The following is a 24,089-nucleotide window of genomic DNA, read 5'->3' as shown; positions in this document are numbered from 1 at the left end:
TGTTTTTAAGAAGTCATTCTTTTGCTCGCCCGACTTAACGGTTTTCAAAGGTCAAGTTAAGCTTTTCCTGACTTCACAGCTCTGAGGAAAGAATTGGAACGGCTGCAAATTTCAACCATTTTGGCACGTGCAGATCTGTGTTGGGGTGAAATGAGCATTCCGTTTACTACTTCCAAATACAAACGTTATAGTTTGGAGCACATTTATGCAGAAAATGACAAATGCTCAAAATACAAAAAAAAGGCCACGGTTTTATTTTTTTTCCCTCGAGCTTTATAAGCTTCAATAAGGATTGTTAAGGTCAAGAAAACACAGAACAATCTGGAGAATTTTTTAAAAGTGCAAAACAAAAAAAAAGGTACTTCATGGAAAATATTTTTAGCAACTGGGGAGAAAAGGTGTCCCAAAACGTTAAATGAGGATGCCGAAAGTTTGGAAGAAGCGACTACGATGCGGCCGGGCGTGTTGCCTTCCTTTTGTGAAACTTCCTCTTGAGGTTCTCCTTGATCTCCTGCATCTTGAAGCAGTAGATGAGCGGGTTGACGGCGGCGGGCAGCAGGCTGTACACCATGATCACCACGATGCGCACCGACTCGCTGAAGTGGAAGCCCTGATTGTTGGCCATGTACACGAAGCAGCGCGGCGTGTAGTACAGGCCCGTGATCAGCAGCTGCGGCGAACACGTCGACAGCACCTTGCCGCGACTCTCGCCGCCGTACTTCATGAGCACCGTGGCCATGATGGCGCAGTAGGAGAAGATGATGAAGGAAAGCGGGCAGAGGAGGCTGAACATGGCCAGGGGGAAGGCCAACCAATTCACCTGCGGGGGGGGGGGGGGGGGGGTTGCCAAATGATGGGGAAAAATATGAAGCCATAAAATAATGCCCGTGTATTTCTACAGCACAACCAATAGACAAAGTACTGAACAACAAAACGACATTAACCACATTCATTCCAAAGAGAGGGAGAGGCAACGGAAAAGGCTCCATCTCCTCAGAGCCTCCACTTAGTTCTCGCTACCTTTGATGGTGCCAGGTCCGCAGACCCGAGGCACCGGGCAGAGGGGGAGGGGGAGGAGCCCAGAGAGGTAAGAGGTGGGGCCAGGCCATTTCAAGAGAAAATATTACAAATCTAAGTTGGGGGGGACAAATGGCATGGAACGTTCAGGAAAACGTTGCATATTTTCTGCGAGTGTGACAAAGAAAATGCAAGTAGCATAAAGTTTGGAGCCCCCTACCTGGGACTGGTCGCAGCTGAGTCTGGTGATGCTGAAGTGGTCGCAGTAGCACTGGCGGATGACGCGGGAGTCGCAGAGGGGCAGCGCGAAGGCGTGCGTGACCACGCCCACCATCCAGGAGGCCGGCATGAGCCACGAGACGCCGCCGAACAGCGTGACGACGGCGTTGGTGACCACGGCCGGGTAGCGCAGCGGGTCGCAGATGGCCACGAAGCGGTCCAGCGCCATCAGCATCAGGACGAAGGAGTGCGTGGCGCCCAGGAAGTGCACGAAATACATCTGCGTGAAGCAGGCGCGGAACGCCATCCGCGCGTCGCCCAGCCAGTACCTCCACATGACGCAAGGCATCAGCCGGCATGCGGCGAACAAACGCTTCAACCCGAATGCCCCCGTTGAAATGAATGCAAATTGCCGACATAGAGCTGCCAACTCTCGTCCGTATTCTGTTACGGACGGAAAATGTCAGTTACGCGGACATTAAATGGATTTCAATATCATGGTTCACAACACGCGGCTTCCGTCGGTGGCTCCGGTGACGTAAGCATCGCTGCAGGAAGCTACGCGAACACGCTTGCATGTGAGTCCGAAGTGAGCTGAAAGCCAACAACTTGACTCGGGCCCGATCGCCGCTCGTCTGAATAGATTCTGAATAGATTCAGACGAGCGGCGAGAAACAAGTGCAGCCGCACAAAGTCAAGCTTCGCTGGCAAATCATTTTGCCCATTAATGCGCACACGAGAATTCGGAATGCTCATGACCGCCGCGGACCCTTTTTGTGAGTCGTGTAAAAACAAAGCAGAAATAAATTCTCCACTGCTTACACGACTAAAAGAAATGATTTTTTTTTTTTTTTTAAATACGAAATGTTCACCTCCAGATGACTCGAGGCAACGTGACGGTGCCGAAGAGCAGGTCGGTGAGAGCGAGGTGACAGAAGATGAGGAAGGTGGGCTTGTGCAACCTTCGGTCCAACTTGATGAGAAGCAGAATGAAGATGTTCCCGCCGGCGATGACCAGGAAGACCAGAAAGAGCAGCGCCGACACGGCACCGTGATACCGAGGCACCAGGCCCGGGAAACCCAGCAGGAAGAAATTCGGGAACCTCGTGCCGTTGCTGGACATCATCTTGGTATGGAAATATTTGACAGCAAATGTCATTTGCACGCCACGTGGAATGAAAGCATTTAAGAATGTCTGCCTCCCTCCTACAATATCATTAAAAAAACAAAAACAAAAATGAATTCGAGGAACATAATGGAAAAGGACATGGAATGTTGAGGAAAATATTGCAGATTTTCAACGAGGGAAAAAAGCTGTGCAATAATTCAGTTCAGTTAATTGCAATTAACAAGCCAAATAGAATCAAATATGGATGCAAAACTCAAGAATCTGGCTAAACAGGGTGAAAACAATGTCTTATATAAAAACTGTACAGTGTGAAACATGACATGGATTGATCAGGAAAATGATTTCAGGAGGGCAAATGCGTAAAAATGCAATTAACAGGCAACATAAAAAGTATGGATACAAAATTTAAGAATCTGTTCAGTAGGATAAAAGCAACCCGTTCAAAGTTTTTTTTAAAATAAAAAAGGGTACATCATGCTAAAGGACATGGAACGTGAAGGAAAATATTGCATATGGTCAGCAAGAAATGCAATTCACAATCCCCAAAATATGGAAAGCGACACTGAAAAACCTGCACCTGCTTGAGCAGCACTTAAGCAACAGAGAACAGAAAAAAAGCTGCGTCGTGGAAAAAGATGTGGAGCGCTCTGGAGAGTGTTGCATATTTTCCGAAGGCATAAATGCAGTTAGCAAAATTAATACGATGAAAGAAAACATGGGTGCAAAAGTAAGCGTCTGGCTGGCTGAGCAAGATGAAAACGGTCCGCTATAGCAAAAAGGTACGTCATAGAAAACGACATGGAAGCATTTTCATCAGGCAACGTGCTGCTGAAAATTCAGTTCACAAAATTCAATTGTTGCCTGCCTGGGTGAGCCGGGTTACTTAAAACAACCTGTGATAGACGTCACGCAAAATGACATGGAACGTCAAGGAAAATATCGCATATTGTCAGCGACAAAGTGCAAGAAAGGCAAATAACAAGCCATCAAAGTTCAATAATACTGATGCGAAAAGAACACATGACAGATTAAAAAAAAAAAAGGCACAGCATGGAATGATCAGGAAAACATCTTTCCAGCTATTGGAGAGAAAAAGTGCACAAGACTGATAAAACTGAATTTGTCTCCAGTAATTGGAGTCAAGAGTAAAAAAAAAAAAAAAAAAAAATGAGCGTGTGACCCGAAATGTCCATTCGGGTCATCTTGACAAATCATGAGCAATGACAGTACTGCGAGAATCGAAGTCAATGGGAAGACGTACCTTGGAAGCTCAAACGGGTACGCGCCTTGGCATCATTCGCTTTATGCTAACGTCAAGCTCCCCAGGGTGACGTTCCAACGTGTTGACGTCACGCCGGTTTCGGTCGGGGTTTGTTTTTTTTGTCTACCTCTGCTCAGTCCAAGTATCGTTTGAAAAACGACAACAACACAGGAGGCAAATGTGGCAAAAGTATTCTGACTCTGTAAAGTTAAAAAAAAAAGAAAAAAAAAGGGCCTATGTACTAAAGTAGGCAGCGAGATCGCCAAAAGAGACGTCTCGCGCCACCATCCAAAGGAATTTCAAGCACAAATGAAACATTTGCAGGAAAAGGTCACAAAGCCATTCCGAGATCTAAGATGACAACGAAGCAAGGAGAATCGATACATTGGGAGTGCTGCACAAGAACAATTCAAAACCACTGAAGGCATTTTGGCTGATGAGGGAAATCGCTGAGATGATCGTCCTAATCAGTTCCAAATCCCACAAGTGCAGATTAGCAAAACTCCCGCGCGCATTTAAATTCATTAGACGTGTAATTATCCCTTGTGGTTAATGTTTCACACTCGGCGCCCGATCTTTAATAGGCCAAACACTCTTTTGTGTGTGTGTGTGTGGTATCGCAGGCCGTCTTTCGGGTCACAAGCTGCTGTCACACTTGGAGTCTAAAAACCAGGGACTTGTAACTTCAATGTCAAAGGGTGGGGGGGGGGTGGCCACCATTTTTCCTCAGTGCTACTGGGTACACATATTTCCTAACCATCCGTATGACCAAAAAAAAAAAAAAAAAGCTATTTCCTGCACACACGCACACACAAAAAAGACCATTCAAGGAGAGCACAAAACTGCTGAACAGCAAACCAATGTTCAGTGCAAGACCACCAAACCAAGTCCAATGAGATCATTATCTCATCACATCTCGCAGCCTGTTATGGTTGTTTTCCAACGGTTATATTTACAAAGATGACCGTTGTACAAGCAAACTACGAATAACGAATTCATGTTGCAGTGCAGAAAATGGCGGCAATCCCCCGGAATGCTCAACTCCTTCGTTTTTCTTTTTTTGCCAAATCTCTCAATTTAAAGCAAAATGGTCGTCTTTGCGTGAGTAAAGTGTTAAGTCGGTATCCCGGGAGACGGTTGAAAGTGTTGCAAAGCACAATTTCCGCTGTTTACTGTTTCCCGAACCCCCCCCCCCCGAGACTCATTAAGAGAGTCGAGCGGGCGTCTGCGGAGACCGGAGACTTTGCGTTTCCTATTAACAGCTCGCAAACAAAAGAAGTCATTAAACGTAATGAGCAGCAAACATGAAGCCAGACGTGACACGCAAATCCCCACGCGGGAATTCTAAAATGTCGTCGTCAGTGACGCACGAAAACATGATACCTAGGCCAGATTGATTTCTTCTTGAACGGTGTAAAAAGATACATTCGGAAATTGCAATGTTGTCATCTGAAGTGCATTCGGTGTGTTTTGCACTATATCAGGAAAGGTTTGTGTCTAGAAACCTTTCACCGGGAAAAGTTTGGGTGCTAAAATACACAAAATCCTTCAATTTTGTACGATGAGCCTGCGACTAAGGAAAATTGAAGAGGGGTGCCGCATGCGAGATTAAGGCAACGGTCCAACGAGGAAGATCCATTTTTCACAACGCTGGCCCCCTTCAATGACGTAGTGAGGCTCAAGTGTGCAAAAAGCATCAATTCTTGGCGTCATTAACATGTGCCGAATGTAGTCGTAAAAAAAAATCCGCATTAAATCCCGACTGAATTTTTCAGGGGTCAGGATTTTACTTTCGGTATATTTTTTTGACACACAGACCTCTTACATAAGTGCCGATGTTCATCAACAGGCCCTTTATAGTTGTAATCTAACAAGAATAAACGTATTTTCTAGACCATTGTGTATCGATCACAATTTCTGCGTAGTTCGTGCATTTCGGATCAACCGCACTGAAGAAAAAAAATCGTTTGTTTCCATCGAATGAGCTCGATTCGAACACGGACGTCGGTTGCGTATGATTGAAACGTGTTCAAGTGACATATTCGAATGCTTTTTTTGAGGAAAAGAATAGAAATATCACCCTAGTTGAACACATTCTAATCATGTGCACCCGAAATTGAAGTACTTTTATGTGTGCGTACAATGTAAGTGACTTTGATTCGTGTTTATCAGTGTATGTTTCCTACTACCGCTGATCAGCGCTAGGGGGCAGCAAAACACACCAAAGAAAACAACCAATCAAGCTTTCCCACTTGGGCTCCAAAGATTGATTGTGTTGAGTGTGGCTCCACCTGTTGGCTATTTGTTAGTAGCGCAGCATTTCCCAAACTTTATTGAGCCAATTCAGGCACACGACTGGATTTTTACATGACACAAATCTCACGGCACCTGACACCAGCAACCACAAATGTCACAAAAACGACATCAAGTCTAGAACGATCTCAATTTAATGACATTTTGCCAACTAGCTTAGAAATGTGGGCATGAAGACAAAGCCGTTCTATTGTGTGAGCGTTAACACATTGACAACACAGGATAATTGTATATTCCGCCATGTAGCCCTATCTATCCATCCATCCACAATTTTAGTCTGGTGACAACGAATTTGTGGCAAAAAAAACAAAAAACGGGTCCTTTTCTAAAACCTACGAGCTTGAGGAATGGCGATTCCTGACACAGGATTTGAGGATTCTACTCCTAAAAAAGTGCACTATATTGTCCCGGATCTCTTTCGTCTTGATCCCGTAGACGATGGGGTTGAGCGACGGCGGGAAGATGAGAGTGGAGGAGCCCATGAAGCTTCTGAAACTGGGCGGTAGGTGCTTGACCCTGTAGGAGATGATGGTGAACAGCCCCAGACTCTCTAGCAGCAGGAAGACAAAGAGGTGGGTGGCACACGTCTGCAGGGCCTTGGCCTTGGTGTCGGATTGCCTGCCCTGGAAGCACACCAACAGGATGCGCGCGTACGTGTACACGATGACACCGTTGGCCAGCAGCTGGGTGACGGCCACGATAAACAGGCCGTACGCGTGGTTGGCGGTCGTGTCGGCGCACACCAGAGCCAGCAGGGTGGGCTGGTCGCAGTAGATGTTGCTGATGGTGGAACGGCAGCGGGGCAGGCGCAGGAACAGGAAGAAGAGCACGCCGATCATCAGCAGGCAGGCCAGCCAGATGGCGGCGACGATCCTCACGACGTGGCCGTACGTCATCACCGCGTTGTACTTGAGCGGCAGGCAGATGGCCACGTAGCGGTCGTACGCCATGGCGGTGAGGATGAGCACGGTGCCCGCCGCGTAGATGTGGATGAAGAAGGCCTGCGTCACGCACGCCGGGTGCCACACGCGCCCCGAGCCGCTCCGCAACTCCTTGAGGAGCTGCAGGAAGAAGGCCGACGAGCCCAGCAGGTCGTTGACGGGCATGTTGAGCAGGAACAGGTGCATGGGCTGCCGCAGGTTCTTGCTCAGCGCGATGGTGAGGATGAGGAGCAGGTTGCAGAAGAGGATAACGGCGTAGCTGAGGCTGGCAAAGAGGAAGGCGGGCACCGCGCCTTCAGGGGGGATGCGGAAGTGCTGCCACACCAACACGGAAGACGCGTTGTACGGGGTCTCCATCTTGCGCCTGGAATGCATTCGTTCTCTGTTCTCTATGTTTACACTACTCGCAAAAGTGAGGCAAATTCTGTGTTGAAGTGAAATTTCAGGATGAAAAGTCATACACAAGCCTTGGCATACTTACATCGTTAGAGCGGTAAGAAATCTCGGGATGGATGTAAGGTCGTACTTACCAATGTCTCGCCTCGGTATGTACTTGCAGTCGAGCTATAATTTAGCATTCAACGCTCGTGCAATAATAAGAAGAAAAGGCACGCGTGCGGTCGGTCATTGCGACACGGCTGGTGTCAATGAGCGAGATGGTCCGGGTGTGAGCCGCCGCTTTTGTAGACGCCAGGAGATGAGCGACAAAGGCTGAAAACTCTTTTGGGAGCTCGAAGAGGTTTGGGCATTGCGAACCTCGCCGACACAACAACATAGCGACAGGAGATGAATCCATCTCTTGAGGATTTTTCATCTGTCGGTCTCTCTGTCTGTTGGTGTGTCCACCTACCGGCTTACATGATCTACCCATCGATTAAATTCACCCATCTAACCTGCGAGCTTTAGTATTGACTGGAGCTGGAATTTCTGTGTCTTCCGCATCTGTCTGTCTACATATTTGTCTGTCATCTTTCGATCGCTCTCTGTTGATCGGGGAGCCCTCATTTTTAATGTGAACGGGGGGGGAAGCCCAATGACTAAAACAAGAGACAGATTGTTTTATTTTTTGGGACGTAAAGTCTTATGATGATACGAATGGACAAATTCAAGTGGACTTGCATCGCCCGTAATCACAAGAGTCTCAAAAGGGCTACGCAAGCCTACATTTGACAAATATTAGCGGTATCCAAAGTGGGCACCTCAAAACCTCAGAAGGCAGGAAAAAATTAGAAATCTTCAAATGGGGCCCACAGGAGAAATGGGTTGTATTTTTTATTTTTTTATTTCTAGTTGTCAAAATTCAACATCAACTGTGGCTCGGGGGCTAAAAAAAAACACACTTACACTTTTATACAGGCATTGAAATTTTTTATTTTTAATAGCCAGCTTGTATGAAATCAGTCATTCTCCTTTTTCTTTTTTTTTTTTTATTTGCAGTTGACATTTATCTTCATCATGCCGTTCACATTTTGAAAATATGAGACCAAGACGCCACCCAACAATTGATCAGCCGCGCGGCGCCTTAGCGAGGCTTCAGGCGGGATGTTCTGAGAGGCGAGCGAATTGAGCTTGTTTGGACGAACTTGCTGTTCTCTGACAAGGGGCGGAGTTGCAAAATTCACGTCGGGCGTTTGTCCCTTGAATGGACCCGACGGATTGCCGGTTCCATCCAAAATGACTGATAAAACATTTCTCTTCATCATGCCGCGCGCACGTCGACAACGCGTGACCCAGGCGACGACCGGTTGTCGGGAAGCTTAGCCGCTCGGCCGAGGGCGTCGCGGCAAGTTTTGCCGTGCGAGTTTTGCGGCTCGACTCCTTGTTCGAGGCGGAAGAAGATAAGAAAAGAAAACCTTTATTAGTCTCGCAATGGAGAAATTCCCGATTCACGGCAGCAAAGTTGTGAAAGGAAGAAGTAGAACAACAAAATCTAGGAGCTGCTGGAAAGGCGGCCACTCTCGCGGCGCCATTTTGAAGTCAAAATAACAAAAATAACACAACACAACACATAGGACATAAGAGGTCGCGTGCCGAAAGCCGACGCGGTGGTGCCGCAAGGCATTCAAATGTTGAGAGCGGGTCAAATTCAATTTCACTCGTTCGGGTTACATTTGACGGCAACGCCCCACGACCCGACCCTCCGAATGCCGTTTTAGACAAAGACTCGTTTTTTCAAAACCCTGAGCAGAGTGTTTCGTATTTCACTGGTGTACAGCCCGTAGACCAGGGGGTTCAGGAGAGGCGAGATGAGGAATATCAACACGCCCATCGCCTTCCGCAAGTCGCCGGACACATTTTGGAACCTGTGCGACAGGATGGTGAAGGTGCCCACGATCTCGAAGATGATCAGGATGACCAGCTGAGCCACGCAGGTGTTGACCGCCTTCTTCTTGGGCTCGGTACGCCTGGTCGCCACGCACGCCATCAAGATCTTGACGTAGGAAAAGACCTGGACGGACACGCTGACCGCCTGCACGACGGCCGTGTTGACCAGCCCGACGACGTTGTTGACGGACGCGTCGCCGCACATGAGCTTGAGCAGCGAGGGGTTGTCGCAGAACACGTTGGCGACGTCCGAGCGGCAGCGCCGCAGCCCGCTCTGCAAGGAGAAGAGCGCCGCGATCAGGACCAGGTCCAGAGTCCACACCGAAGCCACGACGCCGACCACCACCCCGGGGGTCATGACGGCGCCGTAGCGCAGCGGCATGCAGATGGCCACGTAGCGGTCGAAGGCCATGGCGGCCAGGATGAAGAGGAGGCCGCCGCCGTACAGGTGCAGCAGGAAGGCCTGGAGGACGCACAGCGGGTACGGCATGCGGTTGCTCTCGGCGACGATGCCCGACAGGACTTTGGGCAGCATGGCCGTGACGCCCATCAGGTCGTTGAGCGGCAGGCTGAGCAGGATGAAGTAGACGGGCTTGTGCAGGTTGCGGCGCAGCGCGATCGCCGCCAGCAGCGTCACGTTGCACAGGACGCAGAACAAGTAGACGAAGATGCCCGCCAAGAAGATGGGGTACTTGCCACCCGGCGGGATCGCAAACGTGTCCAGGCTGACGTAGGCCATGGCGCCCGCAGACCCGTTTGACATTTTGGCCAACGGGGTGAGGGAGCGGGAGGAATGGAGGAGGGTCTCCCCGCATCCTGCTTTTAATGCAGTCGCCGACCATAAACGGGTGACATCACTGTCCTCCTCCGGGATTATCGACTTGTTTATCCCAGTATCTGTGTGAGACTTGAGGAAAAAAATAACTGGTTCTGAAATTTGGTTGCAGTCTCTGGTGGTGTCGTGGCACAAGCTGCCCTTTCACACGGACGCCGCCGGTTCACGATTTCCGGCCACCGCCCCAATAAGCACTGATACCACTCGAACTTTCCATCCATCCGATCCGCTTTATCCTCACAAGGGTTGCGGGATGTTCTGGAGCCTATGCCAGCCGTTTTCGGGCAATAGGCAGGGGACACCCTGAACTGCTTGCCAGCCAATCGCAGGGCACACAGAGACGAACAACGCTCACACTCACGCCTGTGGACAACTTCGAGTGTTGAATCAGCCTGCATCCATGTTTTTGGAATGTGGGTGGGGGGGGCGGAGTACCCATAGAAAAGCCACAAAGGCACGGGGAGAACATGCAAACTCCGCACAAGGGAGGCCGGAACCAAATTCCAACCTTGCAAACACTTTCGCTGTGAGGCCGACGTGCTAGTTGACCGCCGTGCTGCCTTGTAAAAAAAATTGAAGAGCCTATTTTGTCCAAAAAAAAACGTATTCGCGACTACCAGAATTACGTCAGCCTCATTGCTGTCAAAACACCTCGTTATTATTAATGAGTTCCTTTGGGAGCGATGCAGATATATATATTTTTTTGTTATTAACTCACTGCCTGGCATGGTAATTACTCCCTGTAGGCTCCGTTTCATCTCCCGGGGCGCCAATGACGATGCCATTTGTTAGTGTGTTTAACGACGGCCCCCAGTGTGACCCCTTGTTTGTTTTGTTGACTTTCAACTGTGTCAATGTCACAAGTTGGAATCGTTGTTGTTGTTTTTTTTGCCTTTCGCTCGCACCGTGAAGAAAAGCAAAGGACATTTCAAAAACGCGTACCAAACAAATGGGAGGTATGTGTATCGACGCAGCACTATCGATGCGCGACAAGGTGTCGTGTTTCCGGTCAATGTAGCCAACGGCGCAGAATGAGAGAGCCGAGTCGTCAAAAAGCCATCAAAAGTGGACGGCTGAGCCTTTTTGTTGATATCTCGGGGAAATGCGTCGCGCTAATTGAATCGTTCAAGGGGACGCGGAGTCCTCGGGAACTGTTAATGGCCACAACGCGGCAGCGATTAGGACCCTTTGGAACGGACTAATTGTGTCTCGCCCCAACCCGTGAGACCCAGCGTGGACACTTCAGATCCTGAGTGGTCCCTTAATTAATTTGATTGCAAATGGCTACAAATCCTTTGGCCCTGACAGAGACCCTGAGAGAGGAGTGCTCATCGCTCGCCCAGAGAGCAAGGAGACGCGGAGAGCATTTCAGACCGACGGGAACAAGTGACTACATTTTAATGGAACAGATATTGAAATCGTACGCTACGCACGGACGACATTTGGTGGCCACTTAACGCGCTGATGTCGAGCGCGACTCCACCGAAGCGACGGGCGAGGTGTCAGACGGCTTTGCCCATGATGAGAAGACTCATGAAGAAGACCATGATGAAGAAGGACCACATGAAGAAGCGGTCCAGGACCTTGGCCACCTTCTTCCACTCGCCGGTCCTCTTTTGAGTGGCCCGTTGCTCCCTGTAGCAGTTGGCGATGTACTCCACATTCGGCAAGAGCAGACGGCTCTCGTCGCGGGGCGGCCCACGAGAGTCCCGCCTCTCGCTCACGCCCCCTTTGCGGCATCTCCTCGCACGGCCCAGGTCGTCGTCGTCGTCGTCGTCGTCCATGCCGACGACGGCGGCGTTTTGCCGGGGGCTGTAGCAATCGGTGGCCTTCGCCCCCAACGCCCCATCCAAATCTTCTTTTTCCTCTGCGGGCACGGGGAAAGCCGTCGCCGTTCCAAAGGTCTGTTCCTCCGCGAAGGCCCCCGCCGAGCCGTTCGTGTTGCGGTTCTTCGCCGGCGGAGGTTCCCGCTTCTCGGACGGGGGAGACATGCAGTTGTCCCCGACCTCGTAAACGAAGCACATTCTGGCCATGTACCGCAGGACGACCTTCTTGGCCCACTTGGGGACGGGCTTGGCGTCGGGGCCGCAGTGGTGAATGTTCATGATGAAGATGGTCAAGGCGGTGGAGGCCGTGATCATGGTCATGGTGGCGATGTAGTACTTTCCTGCGGGCGAGAGACGACGCATACGGTTTGGCATGAGTTGGTTCCGCTCGCTCATTTGACTGAGGTCAACCCGAAGGAAAAGTAGAACAAGTCAAAGCCTTGCTCCAAAGTGGCTTCGAAGGAAAAGCATCTGTGGCTACAGCCCAATTGTGGCAGTTTCGCGACCGGGATTCCACACCCCTGCCCGAACCCCCAACCCAAAATCAATTTGGACTCTTGGCCTTTCTTTGCCCTAAATGTTGTTCCCTCTAATTCTGAGGACTCTCCGTGAGCACTCAAAAAAAAATGCACGTAGGTTCAGAAAACTAAATGGTTGTCTCTTGATTCCTCGCTTTAAAGATCACCGCAGAGATTCGGATGTCTAAGCTGCTTGATTTGTTCTTTTTTTCTCTCTCTCCGTTACCCACGGTTTGTCATGATTCGGTTTGTGACCAACAGGTGGCACTGTAGGGCTCCCCCTGCAGCTGCACACCTGTTGGTCATTAGGTCATTAGTGCTTTAAAAGGACTCCCAGCCCGACCGCTCAGTGTCGGGTCATTGTTTGCTCTTGGCTACTGTCATGTTTGTTTGTTGTCATGTTTCTGGTTATGTTTCTGTTATTGATAGTTTTGAGCTTCAGTCATGGTTTTTGTTTGCTACTTTGGACTTTATTTGTTTAGGATTTTGTTTTCTGTGTTTTATCAATACACTTCTTCAAATACACCCTGCTCCTCTCTCCTGCCTGCTTTTTTGGGGGTCCACCACCACCACCTCGCAACGTGGCGCGGTTGGGATCGGTCGGCGCCGGTGTTAAAGTGTGACCGGCCATGCGGCTGACCAGAGATGTCACGCTCACCCGCGGTTATCCGGCTTCAGCTCGGAGGAATGGAAGGACGCATCGGGCCATTGCGATCGCGCAACATCACCTCGGTCATAGCGGTGACGGATTGAGCCTTCATCCCTACCGATGAGCGGTACATTCTCCGATGGCGGCATAATCTCGGCGACCAGCAGTTGAAAGACGGTCAGCGGCAGCATCACGGTGACGCCCAAAGACACTTTTTCTCCCGAGTCCGCGGGCAGGTAGAAGCCCAGCGGAGCCAGGAAGGAGATCATCACGCAGGGTATCAGCAGGTTGAAGACGTAGAAGGAGGCCCTCCTCTTGAGTTTCAGCGTGAAGGTGACGTCGGGGTAAGGGTCGGCGCAGCAGCCGTACAAGACGATGTTCCTTTTGGCCGCCATACCCAGGACTTGCCACTCCACGTTGTCCACCAGGTCGGCCAGGTCGGCGCTCTCCATGGCGTTGAGGATGTCCAGCTGGTTGCCGTTGTAGGTCCACGAGCCGTAGGTGAACCTGCACTGCTGCGCGTCAAAGGGAAAGAAGGACACGTCCACCTTACAGGAGCTCTTGGTGATCGCCGGCGAGTCCCACGTGATCCGGCCGTCGTGGCGGATCACCACGTTGGTATCCATGGGGCCCGTGAAGTGGTCGTCGGCGCTGAAATTCAGAATCACACGCTGCGCTGAGAAGCGGACTGGATTTATTCCATTGACGAGGCATGCGCTCCAACTGGGGTCCTAAATTGGAACTTGGAGCTACAGTTCCACTCCAAGATAACTCTCAATGTTGCGCAGCTTTAAAATAAAATCGCCAAACATGTCCTTACCATTGCACAGGTCAAAATAACGTCACCCTAGCTCAGAGGTGGGCAAACTACGGCCCGCGGGCCAAATCCGGCCCGTTGGTCTTTTTAATCCGGCCCGCCGAAGGTTGGTACACAATTAAGGTTCGATGTCAACGACTGCATTCATTTCATTTGGACTTGTAATGACAGGCATTTCAACGCCAGGAAGCCCGCAGTAGCGCCAAGTCGAGCAAATCCCGTTCGATACGACGGAATAATGTACTCTTAAAGTCTGAAAAACGTGCCAAAAAATGCAAAATACTGCTTTTTAAATAAAGAAATCCAATTAATATTATGTCGAATTTAGTTCACCCTTTTGATCCGGCCCTCCATAATATTTTCTGGTTCTCATGTGGCCCTATGCAACAAATAATTGCCCACCCCTGCCCTAGCTCATCCAAAACTTAAATTGGTCCAAGTAAGAGCATTGCACAGTTTACGGTAAATAAGACGCCCGTAAGAATCCAGCCAACCTTGTGTAGGTTAACACAAGACCACCGCAAAACGGCCTCAAAATTGCAAAATAAGACGACCTTGAATACAGCGCAGGTTTAGCAAAGACCCCGAAAAGACACAAGTACGTTCCGCAGTCGTTTGTGTCTGGGTTTTACGTCTTTCCAATTCGGCAAAGTCGAGGGGAGTCCAGTCTCAAGAACCAGTCAACCGCTCTTCACTTTGTCCATTTACTGGTGCATAAAAACCAGACAAGAGGTCTGCACACTCCCATGAATAACGTCTTCAAGGAATGTCCAGCTTGTGTCTTTGGGATCCAAACCGAACGGTCGTACAATGGAATCTCGACACCAGTCCGACCTACTTGTTATATAGGACTATATCAGGTCTCCATACATAACTGCTAGGTATACGGATGGTATCGAGGCCATCGTAGTCCTCCTTACTCCATTTGAGGTGTGCGTCGCGCCACGCTTGTCGTATCCACAAGTAGGCCGTCAGTATTTGATTTCGCTCGTCCTGGAAAACATCCCTTATTAACCGTGGCCATGAACTGCATCGCACAAACCCACACAAAGTTGCGCAGCGTGACATAAACCATCAATTCCCAATAAGAAAAAAAATAATCAGATTACGGTAAATCCTCATAAAATAGCCTTTTACCATGTCGATGATTTGCGAGAGCGTGACCTGCAGGGTGACGTTAAGAACGGCCTCCGTGTCCTCCACCGGCCTCAGAGCGCTCGTGTAGTTGTCGAACAGGTCATTGAGGAGTTTCCGAGCAAATCTGCTGTGGGCGCATCGGGAGACTGCGGACACGGGAGACAATGTCACCAGGTGGAACGGACACTCATTTGAAGAAATCGCCGCAATTCTGGTGTAAATGCTCCTTTGGTCCCACGGTGTCCCATGAAGAACCCTTTTTATGTTCTGTCCTATTTTACCCCATCGTGTTCCCTATTACATCCCATTTTGTCCTATAGGATGTCACCTGTGTCCTATTTTGTTGCATAGTCTCCCCTATTGTGTCCCATCAAGTCCTATTATGTGCGATTTTGTCATATAGTGTCACACAAAGCCCCTAGCAGAATCTCCTCCCATTTTGTGTGTGGCAAAAAAAAAAAAGAAGAATGAGTAAAGTGAGTGAGAAAATGATATGAGTTGCATCAAGCCCTTTTAAAACAACACACCAAAACTGTTGAAAAGCTAGCACCTCAGTGGCCACGCAAATTGCAGTTAGCTAGTTGTCAGCTCCTAAGGGGCTAACGCTAACCAGTGGAGCCGAATGCTAACATTAGCTGCTAGCCACTAGCTTGTTGGCTGATAACTGGGGTTGGTTAAGGTTGTGTTTGACAATGAGGAGGAGTGTTGGCTTTTGGGGAGGGTTTTTGTTTTTTTGCACTTGTCTGGTGGTCAGTGTAACCATCTCTTATTTTCCCTCTAGCATGATACACAAATGTTTGCGCAAACATTTACAGGTTTGATGATCAGGACAATAAATCAGGGATGCGAGTTAAGTCACAAGTGTTAACAAAAAAAAAGTCAAGCGAGTCAAATGGACTCCCCACTAATGTCGAGCAAGTGGAGTCAAAGCATTGCTCTGGCCAAGCAAGTCATCCGTCAACATTCACACACGTTAGTCACTTCGCACACAGTATCTTGCTCACTTTCCCCTTGACATCTAGACTTTGTTCCTAGTTTACTTATATAACTTCGAACCAGGACAGTCCGAAGTCCTCAAATTGGCAACATTGGTCTGATGTCATGTCTCCCAGCTTTGCAGTTTATCTTAGAACAGATGATTCCTACTTTCTTTTTTTCCAGATGACGCTGTACTTGTACGACTCATTCTCTGTTTTTGCTGCAATTACGTCAGTAAATCGGCTGGTTCAGACGTGGCAGATGGTGGGCCGAAGCCTCGGCGGGATGGATTGTCCCTCGCGGTGACGGCTTTGCGAGGAGATCCTGACGCAAATCCGCTATTAAAAACGTGCACACACGTCCTCCATCCGTTGCGCATGTAAGTGTAAAATGTCTCACACACACACAGAAGGCATGAACATGTGTTTCAACTTTTGGGTTGTTAGTTATTTAATAGGACAGTGTGTTAATGGGAGGCGTATTGAAACATTTGGATGCATGTGCCAGATGTTTTGTGTTGCAGTAAAAGCTTACTAAGAAGGTTCTCTGACAGATACACACACACACACACACGCATACACGCTCACAAACAGGAGGGATTGCCATGGCGGTGAAATCCCAAACAGCTGGGCGCCACAAGATCATTTTGCATGGAACCAAGCCAGCATCCATAAAGAATAAAATCTACATGAAACCGGCATTTCATTGGATAGGTTTACATACTTTAAAACTACAGCTTTGGAGGGAGGGGGTGACAGGAAGATTGTGTACTACATGGTATTACTAACATGGACCCTAATGCAAAAAACAAACAAACTAATTATAAATTAAAAACTGAAATGATTTACGAAAACTGGGAATGTAAATATAAAGTGAAACAGAATTAATGATCTAAACAACAATTTTTTAAAACTTTCTATCAAGAAAATATTGACAAGTGCCCCCTATCAATTGCAATCTTTTTTTAAATACACTCCCGACGCGCACACACACACACACACACGCAGATAGAGCCTTACCTGTCAACATTGAGACACAAACAAACAAGCACAATAAACTTTGCATTTCCGATCGTTTCATGCAGCTAAAAGCGGTCAATCTCAAATCCACGATCATTTGAACAATTCCAGATACACAATAATGACTTGATGTGACCAAAAAAAAAGCGAAATGACACGAAGCAGGCTTCGTGTACTGTATGCTTTAGCTTCGTATTAACCTTGTGTGCGTTTGTGTGTGGAACGGGAGAGCCCGGGGAGGCGGGGCAAAGTGCCGATGACGTCATCGCCCTCACGTCGTTTGTTGGCTTCAGCACCGCGGAGAGCTTCATCGCCCCCCCCCACCCCCACCCCGCGAAAAAAAACATCTGGACATGATGAATCGATCACGTAACGCGTGATCCGAGGTGTTTGGGTGCGCGCGTGCACCCCCCACGTCGTGGGTTGGTTTGGCGCTGCAGCCGGCCGCCCCCCTTCATCTCCATCGACGACAGGAGCGGGTGACAACGTGTTCTTTTTTTTGTCTTGCGTGCGTGCGCGTGTGTGCGTTCATGTTTTTTTTTTGTTGTTGTTGTTGTCACGCAGTGGCTGCCATCTTTACTAGGTCATTTCATTAGGCACACCCGCAAAAAAATGATGCTTGGCGGAGATAATACTGTAATAATCGTCAACAGCTGGTTTGTTATCGTGGCTGGGGAACCTGTGCTCCTGCATCATACTGCGGGCGTATTGACAGAGTGGTAATGCGCCGCAACAGCGTCGCGTCCGACGAGTTCCAAGATCAACAAATCAAACCGAGAGATGACACAGTCCGCTCCCAAAGTATTGGAACGGCAAGGTCAATTCCTCTGCTGTGGTTCTATGCGGCAGACTTTTGGGTTTCCGATCAGTCAAAAGGTGAATTTGAGACAAAAGTTCAGAATTGCCGCATTGACTGTATTTCGCGGTATTGACATCGAGATGTGCTCGACAACTCAGTCGAGTGAGCAACCATGCCGTATTTTCTACGTTTTTTTTAATCATTTCAAATCATGTACGGCGTATTACAACTTTTATGCGAATTTTTTTTTTTAAATTGTGACACCGATCTCACCAAGACCATTTTGGCTCAAATCCAGATCGTCTCACCTGCTGGTAGCCAACGACAATGCCGTCGTCGATCGCTACTATTGTCACGGCAAACCAGCAAAAGTAATCCTCAATCGCATATTTTTTTTTTTCAGCGCTGCGTACGGTACGATTGATAAAGTGTGATGTGCGCAAGCGCGGTAAGCCGTTGAAAGGGTATTTGTTGCTTTGTAAGGGCGTTCGTAATCATTTATAAGGGCAGCTATTAGCCGAGGTGGACGGGTATGAGCACCTTTTGTGGGAGGCGGGCCACAAAAAGAATCGGTACACATGATTGATGAGCGTTGCTCGTTGCTCAGGTGCTGTGGCCTTTTAGATTGATGCCTTTTGCAATCTGTGATTTCAGATCTTAAACAGAACAAGTCATCGAATACGGTGGACGTGCACCTGTTCGGGTTCGCAAAGAGATTTTCCAGACAGCTATCAGCTCATTTCTAAAATCAGAGTTCACAACAGTCTTTGAGTCGCTGATCACCTTCCGAGGTTCTCGACGAAACTCACGACCCGAACTCGTGACTGGGAATGTCAATAGAGATGCGTTGAAGACGATGGATGATTGCGACGTGAGATCACCCGCTTACCAGCCAAAGCGTTCCGAGTGGGCGTGGCTCACAGGATGACACGTTGTTGTTGACATTCTCCCAATACCAGCAACCCAATGCCCGTCGCACAGTACGTTCCAGTTCAACCGCTCGGCGGGCCCCGCTCTTGGCTATCGCGCATGATCTTGCGTTCCAGTGCCAGTTAGCTCACCCCTGGGTGTCATGCCAAACCCCAGCTGTGTGCCGTTGGGGCTTGATCCAGAGGGAAAAAAATGTCCCGGGCTAACAAACATTCCATGTCAAGTGACATTTTCTCCTGAATCTCTCCACCGATCATACTTGAGGGTTCCGAAGCGATAAAGATCCGATTGTGAACAAGAAGGAGCCACGCCACACGGAAAGGTGAGCGAGTGGAACCGCTTCCTCATTTCTTTTTGGCGCACGCAGTCTTTGACGGCTCGCCATGGTTTTACTTCACATCCAGTCTTTGTCTGCGTTGTTTCTGCGCAATTCACGCGTCTCGGAAGATGTAGCAGCTTCGGTGACATCGAGAGGCAAAAATCTCAATGCTTGACAACGGATTGCACGTAACCCACCCAACTGTGCGCGGCCATCTCGATGGAATTCTCTTTCACCGCTTAGCTGGAAAAAAGCTTCTTCGTGAACATCTCGCCTGGCTCACTGTCACGCACTTTATTTCGGAGTCAGCCAGTCCTCCGTCGAGCGACTCCAGTCGGTCCAAAATGCTGCTGCTGCTGCTCGGCTTCTAACTGGAGCTCGTCGGAGGGAGCACAGAACTGCAATTCTGGCCTCGCCTGTACATGTTGGAGTTCATTTTAAGATGGATTTTCTTTTGTCTTTTAATCTTTCAATGGCCTCGCTTCCACCTTGCGCATTTCCCCGATGCGGACCGGACGCTACTGGAGGTGGCGCGGACTAAGCGGAGTCTTTTCTGTTGCCGGTCCCTCCCCCCTTTTGGAATTAATCTTCAGTGAAATGTTCAACGAGCTGTCCATCTTTCAAACTCATCTCAAAACACGTTGCCGTTGTTTGGCTTTCAACTCGGGCGCGTGTCGAGGCTTCACTTTGACCATCACGAGTTGACAGCGTTATGATGCATGTCGGCTCTTTTCTTCGGCAAACGCTGTGGCGCATCACAGCTCACGCATCAGAGTGTCTTCTAAGACATCAAAGTAGGATTTGTCACACTCCTTGGCTGCAGTTTTGTTTTTGTGGAGGGGTTTGGCTCGATGTGATCGGGCGTACTGCACGTAGCGCTGGCGTTTGGTTGAAACCTCCCATGTCAAAATGTGTTTTTTTCCCGCCCACCACACCTCTATTGGTCAGTCACCACACGTGGGCGCTATTTTCGACAAATTACAGAGCAATAGAAAGCGTTTTGCTTGCGTCTTTGTGACGATGCAATCTTGACTCATTCAGTACCAGCCAATTCTGGAACAAGTCTGAAAAGACGTTTAAATACGTCTTTGGGAGTGAACGGGTTAATGGTTGAACAAAACATGCTATTTGATTTTTATTTTTTGTTCTCCGACAAACGATGGTTTTCCCCGTATTGAGGAATCCGCCCGGCAGCAGCGATATTTCAATAGGAAACTCTCGGACGCTGAACTCAAGCGTGAACATTTTGGTAAGCTACGCTATGTCACCGAAAAAAACTTGGCTCCCCCCGCGTCCGAACGAAGTGACATTCCATTCTCAGTTCGTAGGCTTTGACATGACGTCACTCCAGCCTTTCCGGGGAACACCCGCTGATGTCCAGGAAGGCTCACCAAAGTGTTTATTGCGCCATTTCACCACCTTGTTGAACAAGAAGGTCAGGACTCCGCGCAGGCCGGTCAAGATCATCCATTTTAATCTCTCGAATCCACGGGCTCGCAGAATTAATCCGTTCGGGGGGCGCGTTAGACCAGGTGTCGATCATGTCGCAGACGTTTGCGACCCGGCAGGTTGAAAAAAAAAGGTCCGCCGACGCCTTCGTGGGCCCGAGCGCAGATGACTGACTCCCATTTGTCGGCAATGGAAGTGGCTCCTCCGTCGCGATATGAGGGCAAAAGTCCGCCGCTGTGGTTTGGCGGAGTTTTACGTCACGTTCAAAAAGCCTTTTTCTGTCTCTCGCCTTCCCTTTGGGTAGCAGGGGCAGCAAGCGGGAGCCGCGATGATTTCGGGCGCGTACGGCAACGAGAAGCCCCTGGTGATCCGCGTCTCCTTCATGACGTGCGCCCTGGGCATCGTCTCCCTGCCGCTGATGGCCCTCGTCACCTGCGTCCTCATCTCGTCCATCTTTCACTTTGAGGATTCCACGAGCACGCACTGCCACGTCAGACCGAGATGCCAAAAAAAACGTCCCGTCGGCGCAACGCACGCCCGGCCGTTGACCTTGTCGCGCCATTTGCTTCCTTCCTCGACAGGTTCCCAACTACCTGCCGTCCATCAGCGCCGCCATCAGCCTGAGTCCCGAGTGCCACATCTGGCGCTTGTGCGTGGGCCTGCACTCGGCGCCCCGCTTGCTGGTGGCCTTCGCCTACTTCAAGTTCTACAAGGTGCGCTTCGCCGCCTGCCTGCCCGAGAGCGCGCTGGCCTACCTCAGCCTGGCCTTCTCCGTCTCCGAGAACCTCGGCCTGCTGCTGCTCACCTACGTGTCGTCCAGCGAGACCTACCGTGAGTACTCGAGGGGCCGCGTGGCTCTTTCAGCACCGCAAGGGTTGCATGGGGTCGTTTCAGCTGCCCAACTATTCTCGCTGAGAGGGTTCCGTACCCACGGGACGAACACCCACTCCTTTTCTAAAGCGGTGTCGCACCCCATTTGGGATGCGCGTGTTTCAACGCACCCGCTTGTCCTGTTAAAAGTGTGCAACATCCACCCTTTTCCTTTAGGGGACCACACCTGTAAGTGACGTGGGTGTTGCAACATCCACACTACTGTACACCCACGTTTTAACCCAAGTGTGTTCTGTGGGTGTGTTGCAAGCTAGGGTGGCAACACCCACACTTTTCCTATGGGGGGGTTGCACACGTTGGGGAAACTATTCCAATAAAAAGTCTTCAACTCGCCATTGTTTTCCCACTCCCGTGGGTAAAAAGGTTCCGCACCCACATTTTTTGAGGAGGGCCGTTGCACCCGTGTGGGTGTGTGTTCAATCCACCCACATTCCATACACACGGAGCGCAAGAAGTAGCAAATGTTTGCAGGTGTGCCCTTTCTTTAACGCAAGCGTGGCCTTCCCCTTTCCGTCGTAGTTGTCCACAAGGAGGGCTTCGTCCTCTTCATTCTCAGCTCCTTCGTCTACATGCTCATCACGTGCCGTCTGTGGAAGGCCATCAAGAGGTATTCCTTGAACCCCGAGGTAAGTCGCTCCTTGCGGGAGCGTTTCATTTTGTTTGTGCGAGCGCGCACTTCATCGATCCATTTCGAATCAACTTTCTGATTGAAATCAATGACGTACAAACGGACCGACTGTTAGCAAGCAAATCAGCGCGTGAGATAGAAGTGGAGGATGAGATGGTACACAAGTAACCAATCAAAACGACGTCATTTAGTAAATTCATTTGTTTTTTCTTGGATTTTTGAGCCTGTTTATGCAATTTGAGTGCATCGAGCAAGAATTTCACGGTGTGGTCACCATTTTTGAACAGATGATGATGATGATGGTCAATTGTTTTTGTCATTTTCCCAGGATGCCAAGTCCCATCACTGGAAAGTGCGTTTACTAATCCTCAACTTGAGCTTCTGCGCTTTTGCCACATTCTTTTACATCAAACACAACTTGTACTGTGAGTCGGGGAGTAAGTATGACATCATCACGCCGCCGGTCCGTTCAGTATTTTGGAGGAAATTGGTGTTTTTTTTTTAATTTTTTTTTTTTACAGTTCAAATTACATTATTTGGAATACTATTTTACATGTAATTTACGACAGTAAATCAGTGCCAGTGTGACAGAGTTTTTTTTTTCTTCTCAAGAGTACCTGCTCAGCTAGCTGTTATATTTGAAGTTGGTTGGTTTTCAATGACACGAGGCAATCACTTTTTACTCCAGCTACATTGTGCCTCGGGATAACTCGAATTTACACAGCATGTTTTTCTGTCCACCAATTCTGGAATGGCTCATTATTACAATTAATAGTTGACTCCCCCAACCCCCAGGTTACACATTGTTTGCCCTGTTTGAGTATCTCATCGTCTTCTCCAACATGGCCTTCCACATGACGGCGGCGTGGGACTTCAGGAGCCACGACGTGATGGTTATTTCCTGCTCGGAGCCGAAGGACTTCTGACTAGAGACTTCCCCCAAGAAACCCCTCCCACATGTGAGGAGAGGACATAAAGTAGATGCACAGAAGTTGGAGGACGGATGCCAGCGTGCCAAGATGCTTAAATGTTCCTCGCTCCGTTTTACTGGTGACGTGCATGAACACGGCTGCTTGTTTTGCTTACTTGCGCAGGGAGAGACTCAACAGTAAGTCAAATGACAACAGCTGATTTGATCACAGTGTGCCAAAGGGGCAGCTCTTTGATTGAGCTAAAAAAATAAAAAATAGGCATTAAACAAAATCATATTTATTGCAGAGCGGCAAGCACAATGTTGTTATTTATTGTAAATTGTCCTGGAGCTGCCATGATTGCTTTGATTTTTTTTTCTCAGAAGAACATTGTTCTCTTGAAGAGGAAATAAAAATGTCTTTAAAAAGAAAATCTGAAAAATATTGACTTTTTTATTTTGCATTTCAAAGAATATTTGTGGTGTAATATACCGGTAATTTGTGTTGAATGTCAAATTTAAACGTAACCACCATTTTAGGTTGTTATGAATTGAATGACATTTTCCGAACGGGAGAAGAAATGACACACTAATCCTTTTCATTATTTTTTAAAATGATTACTTCTTGTGGAACTAGTGCACTAGCACACAGATGACGACTAGTACACAAAGTTGAACGCCACAGTTGTCCTTTTAATGGGTAGAAATGTAACAGAGCAGGCAAGGCGGTCGTGGAAATACCAGGATGACAGTCTCTCATCGAGTGCGCTAATTTGTCTTTGTGAAGACAAAACATGGACCCAAGCTGGACATCAAGGCTATCAAGCCACTTGTGACAACATAAACTTAACGCTGGTAAATGTTAAAAGGCTAGGAAGCTAGTCTTGCTCAAACAAAAGTATATTAGTGAGCATCGGGGTTTTACTTGTGGAACTAGTAGCAGCCAGAAGTCAGTTTTGCCTCATTGGCAACATAGTTGACCTGCTGGAGGAAAACTTGTTACTACTAGCGAGACGGTTGTTCTCTTAGCGCGCTAAATTGTCTAACGAGTGAGTGCACTAAAGTTCATTGCACTAGTAGAAAGCCTGCGTCGTGGTGGGTGGGACAACTACAAATTACGATAAGGAGGCAAAACTACTGGCCTCTACTTGTAGAGTCCGGGAGGCTACTGGTGCGTGA

The 24,089-nt window shown here is 48.8% G+C and overlaps 5 protein-coding genes and 1 long non-coding RNA gene across 20 annotated transcripts; 2 read left to right on the top strand and 4 right to left on the bottom strand.

The window, feature by feature from the left end:
- Positions 1 to 21: 21 nt before the first annotated feature.
- LOC147196881 (olfactory receptor 52E8-like) lies at positions 22 to 2,371 on the bottom strand. Its single transcript, XM_086125146.1, has 3 exons — positions 2,109 to 2,371; positions 1,238 to 1,565; positions 22 to 820 (listed from the first exon to the last, which is right to left on the bottom strand). Exons 1-3 carry the CDS (start codon positions 2,360 to 2,362, stop codon positions 446 to 448), a joined length of 957 nt encoding a protein of 318 aa, XP_085981272.1. The 5' UTR covers positions 2,363 to 2,371; the 3' UTR covers positions 22 to 445.
- Positions 1,496 to 2,474, top strand: LOC147196880 (uncharacterized). Its single transcript, XR_015102429.1, has 2 exons — positions 1,496 to 2,012; positions 2,115 to 2,474. It is a non-coding gene; the product is annotated as an uncharacterized LOC147196880 (long non-coding RNA).
- Positions 2,475 to 6,271: 3,797 nt separating this feature from the next.
- Positions 6,272 to 7,255, bottom strand: LOC147196879 (olfactory receptor 52B2-like). Its single transcript, XM_086125141.1, has one exon. The coding sequence runs from the start codon at positions 7,253 to 7,255 to the stop codon at positions 6,272 to 6,274; it is 984 nt and encodes a 327-aa protein (XP_085981267.1).
- A 992-nt stretch (positions 7,256 to 8,247) lies between these two features.
- On the bottom strand, positions 8,248 to 11,265 carry LOC147196878 (olfactory receptor 8G17-like). The gene has a single exon (XM_086125142.1). The coding sequence runs from the start codon at positions 9,966 to 9,968 to the stop codon at positions 9,033 to 9,035; it is 936 nt and encodes a 311-aa protein (XP_085981268.1). The 5' UTR covers positions 9,969 to 11,265; the 3' UTR covers positions 8,248 to 9,032.
- A 141-nt stretch (positions 11,266 to 11,406) lies between these two features.
- chrna10a (cholinergic receptor, nicotinic, alpha 10a) lies at positions 11,407 to 17,217 on the bottom strand. 3 transcript variants are annotated; one of them, XM_086125115.1, is made up of 5 exons: positions 16,985 to 17,217; positions 14,988 to 15,133; positions 14,689 to 14,843; positions 13,043 to 13,684; positions 11,407 to 12,207 (listed from the first exon to the last, which is right to left on the bottom strand). In XM_086125115.1, the coding sequence occupies exons 1-5, from the start codon at positions 17,079 to 17,081 to the stop codon at positions 11,466 to 11,468; spliced, it is 1,782 nt and encodes a 593-aa protein (XP_085981241.1). In that variant the 5' UTR covers positions 17,082 to 17,217; the 3' UTR covers positions 11,407 to 11,465. The 3 variants fall into 3 exon arrangements, with proteins under 3 accessions (XP_085981241.1, XP_085981242.1, XP_085981243.1); XM_086125116.1 differs by having other exon boundaries at positions 13,152 to 13,684; XM_086125117.1 differs by lacking the exon at positions 14,689 to 14,843 and having other exon boundaries at positions 16,985 to 17,196.
- On the top strand, positions 16,061 to 23,344 carry LOC147196876 (acyltransferase PGAP2-like). 13 transcript variants are annotated; one of them, XM_086125127.1, is made up of 7 exons: positions 17,267 to 17,463; positions 18,438 to 20,467; positions 20,786 to 20,971; positions 21,063 to 21,312; positions 21,892 to 21,998; positions 22,329 to 22,437; positions 22,796 to 23,344. In XM_086125127.1, the coding sequence occupies exons 2-7, from the start codon at positions 20,192 to 20,194 to the stop codon at positions 22,924 to 22,926; spliced, it is 1,059 nt and encodes a 352-aa protein (XP_085981253.1). In that variant the 5' UTR covers positions 17,267 to 17,463; positions 18,438 to 20,191; the 3' UTR covers positions 22,927 to 23,344. The 13 variants fall into 13 exon arrangements, with proteins under 13 accessions (XP_085981266.1, XP_085981261.1, XP_085981253.1 ...); XM_086125126.1 differs by having other exon boundaries at positions 17,267 to 17,860; XM_086125130.1 differs by having other exon boundaries at positions 17,267 to 20,281; positions 20,354 to 20,467; positions 20,789 to 20,971.
- The last annotated feature ends 745 nt before the right edge of the window (positions 23,345 to 24,089 follow it).

This window comes from Hippocampus guttulatus, chromosome 12 (assembly GCF_054856545.1).
Source record: "Hippocampus guttulatus isolate MCC_2025c chromosome 12, RoL_Hgut_1.0, whole genome shotgun sequence".
In the NCBI taxonomy this organism is placed as follows: Eukaryota; Metazoa; Chordata; class Actinopteri; order Syngnathiformes; family Syngnathidae; genus Hippocampus; species Hippocampus guttulatus.
The sequence above is the reverse complement of the archived record's forward strand: the minus strand, read 5'-3'. Positions and strand labels throughout refer to the sequence as shown.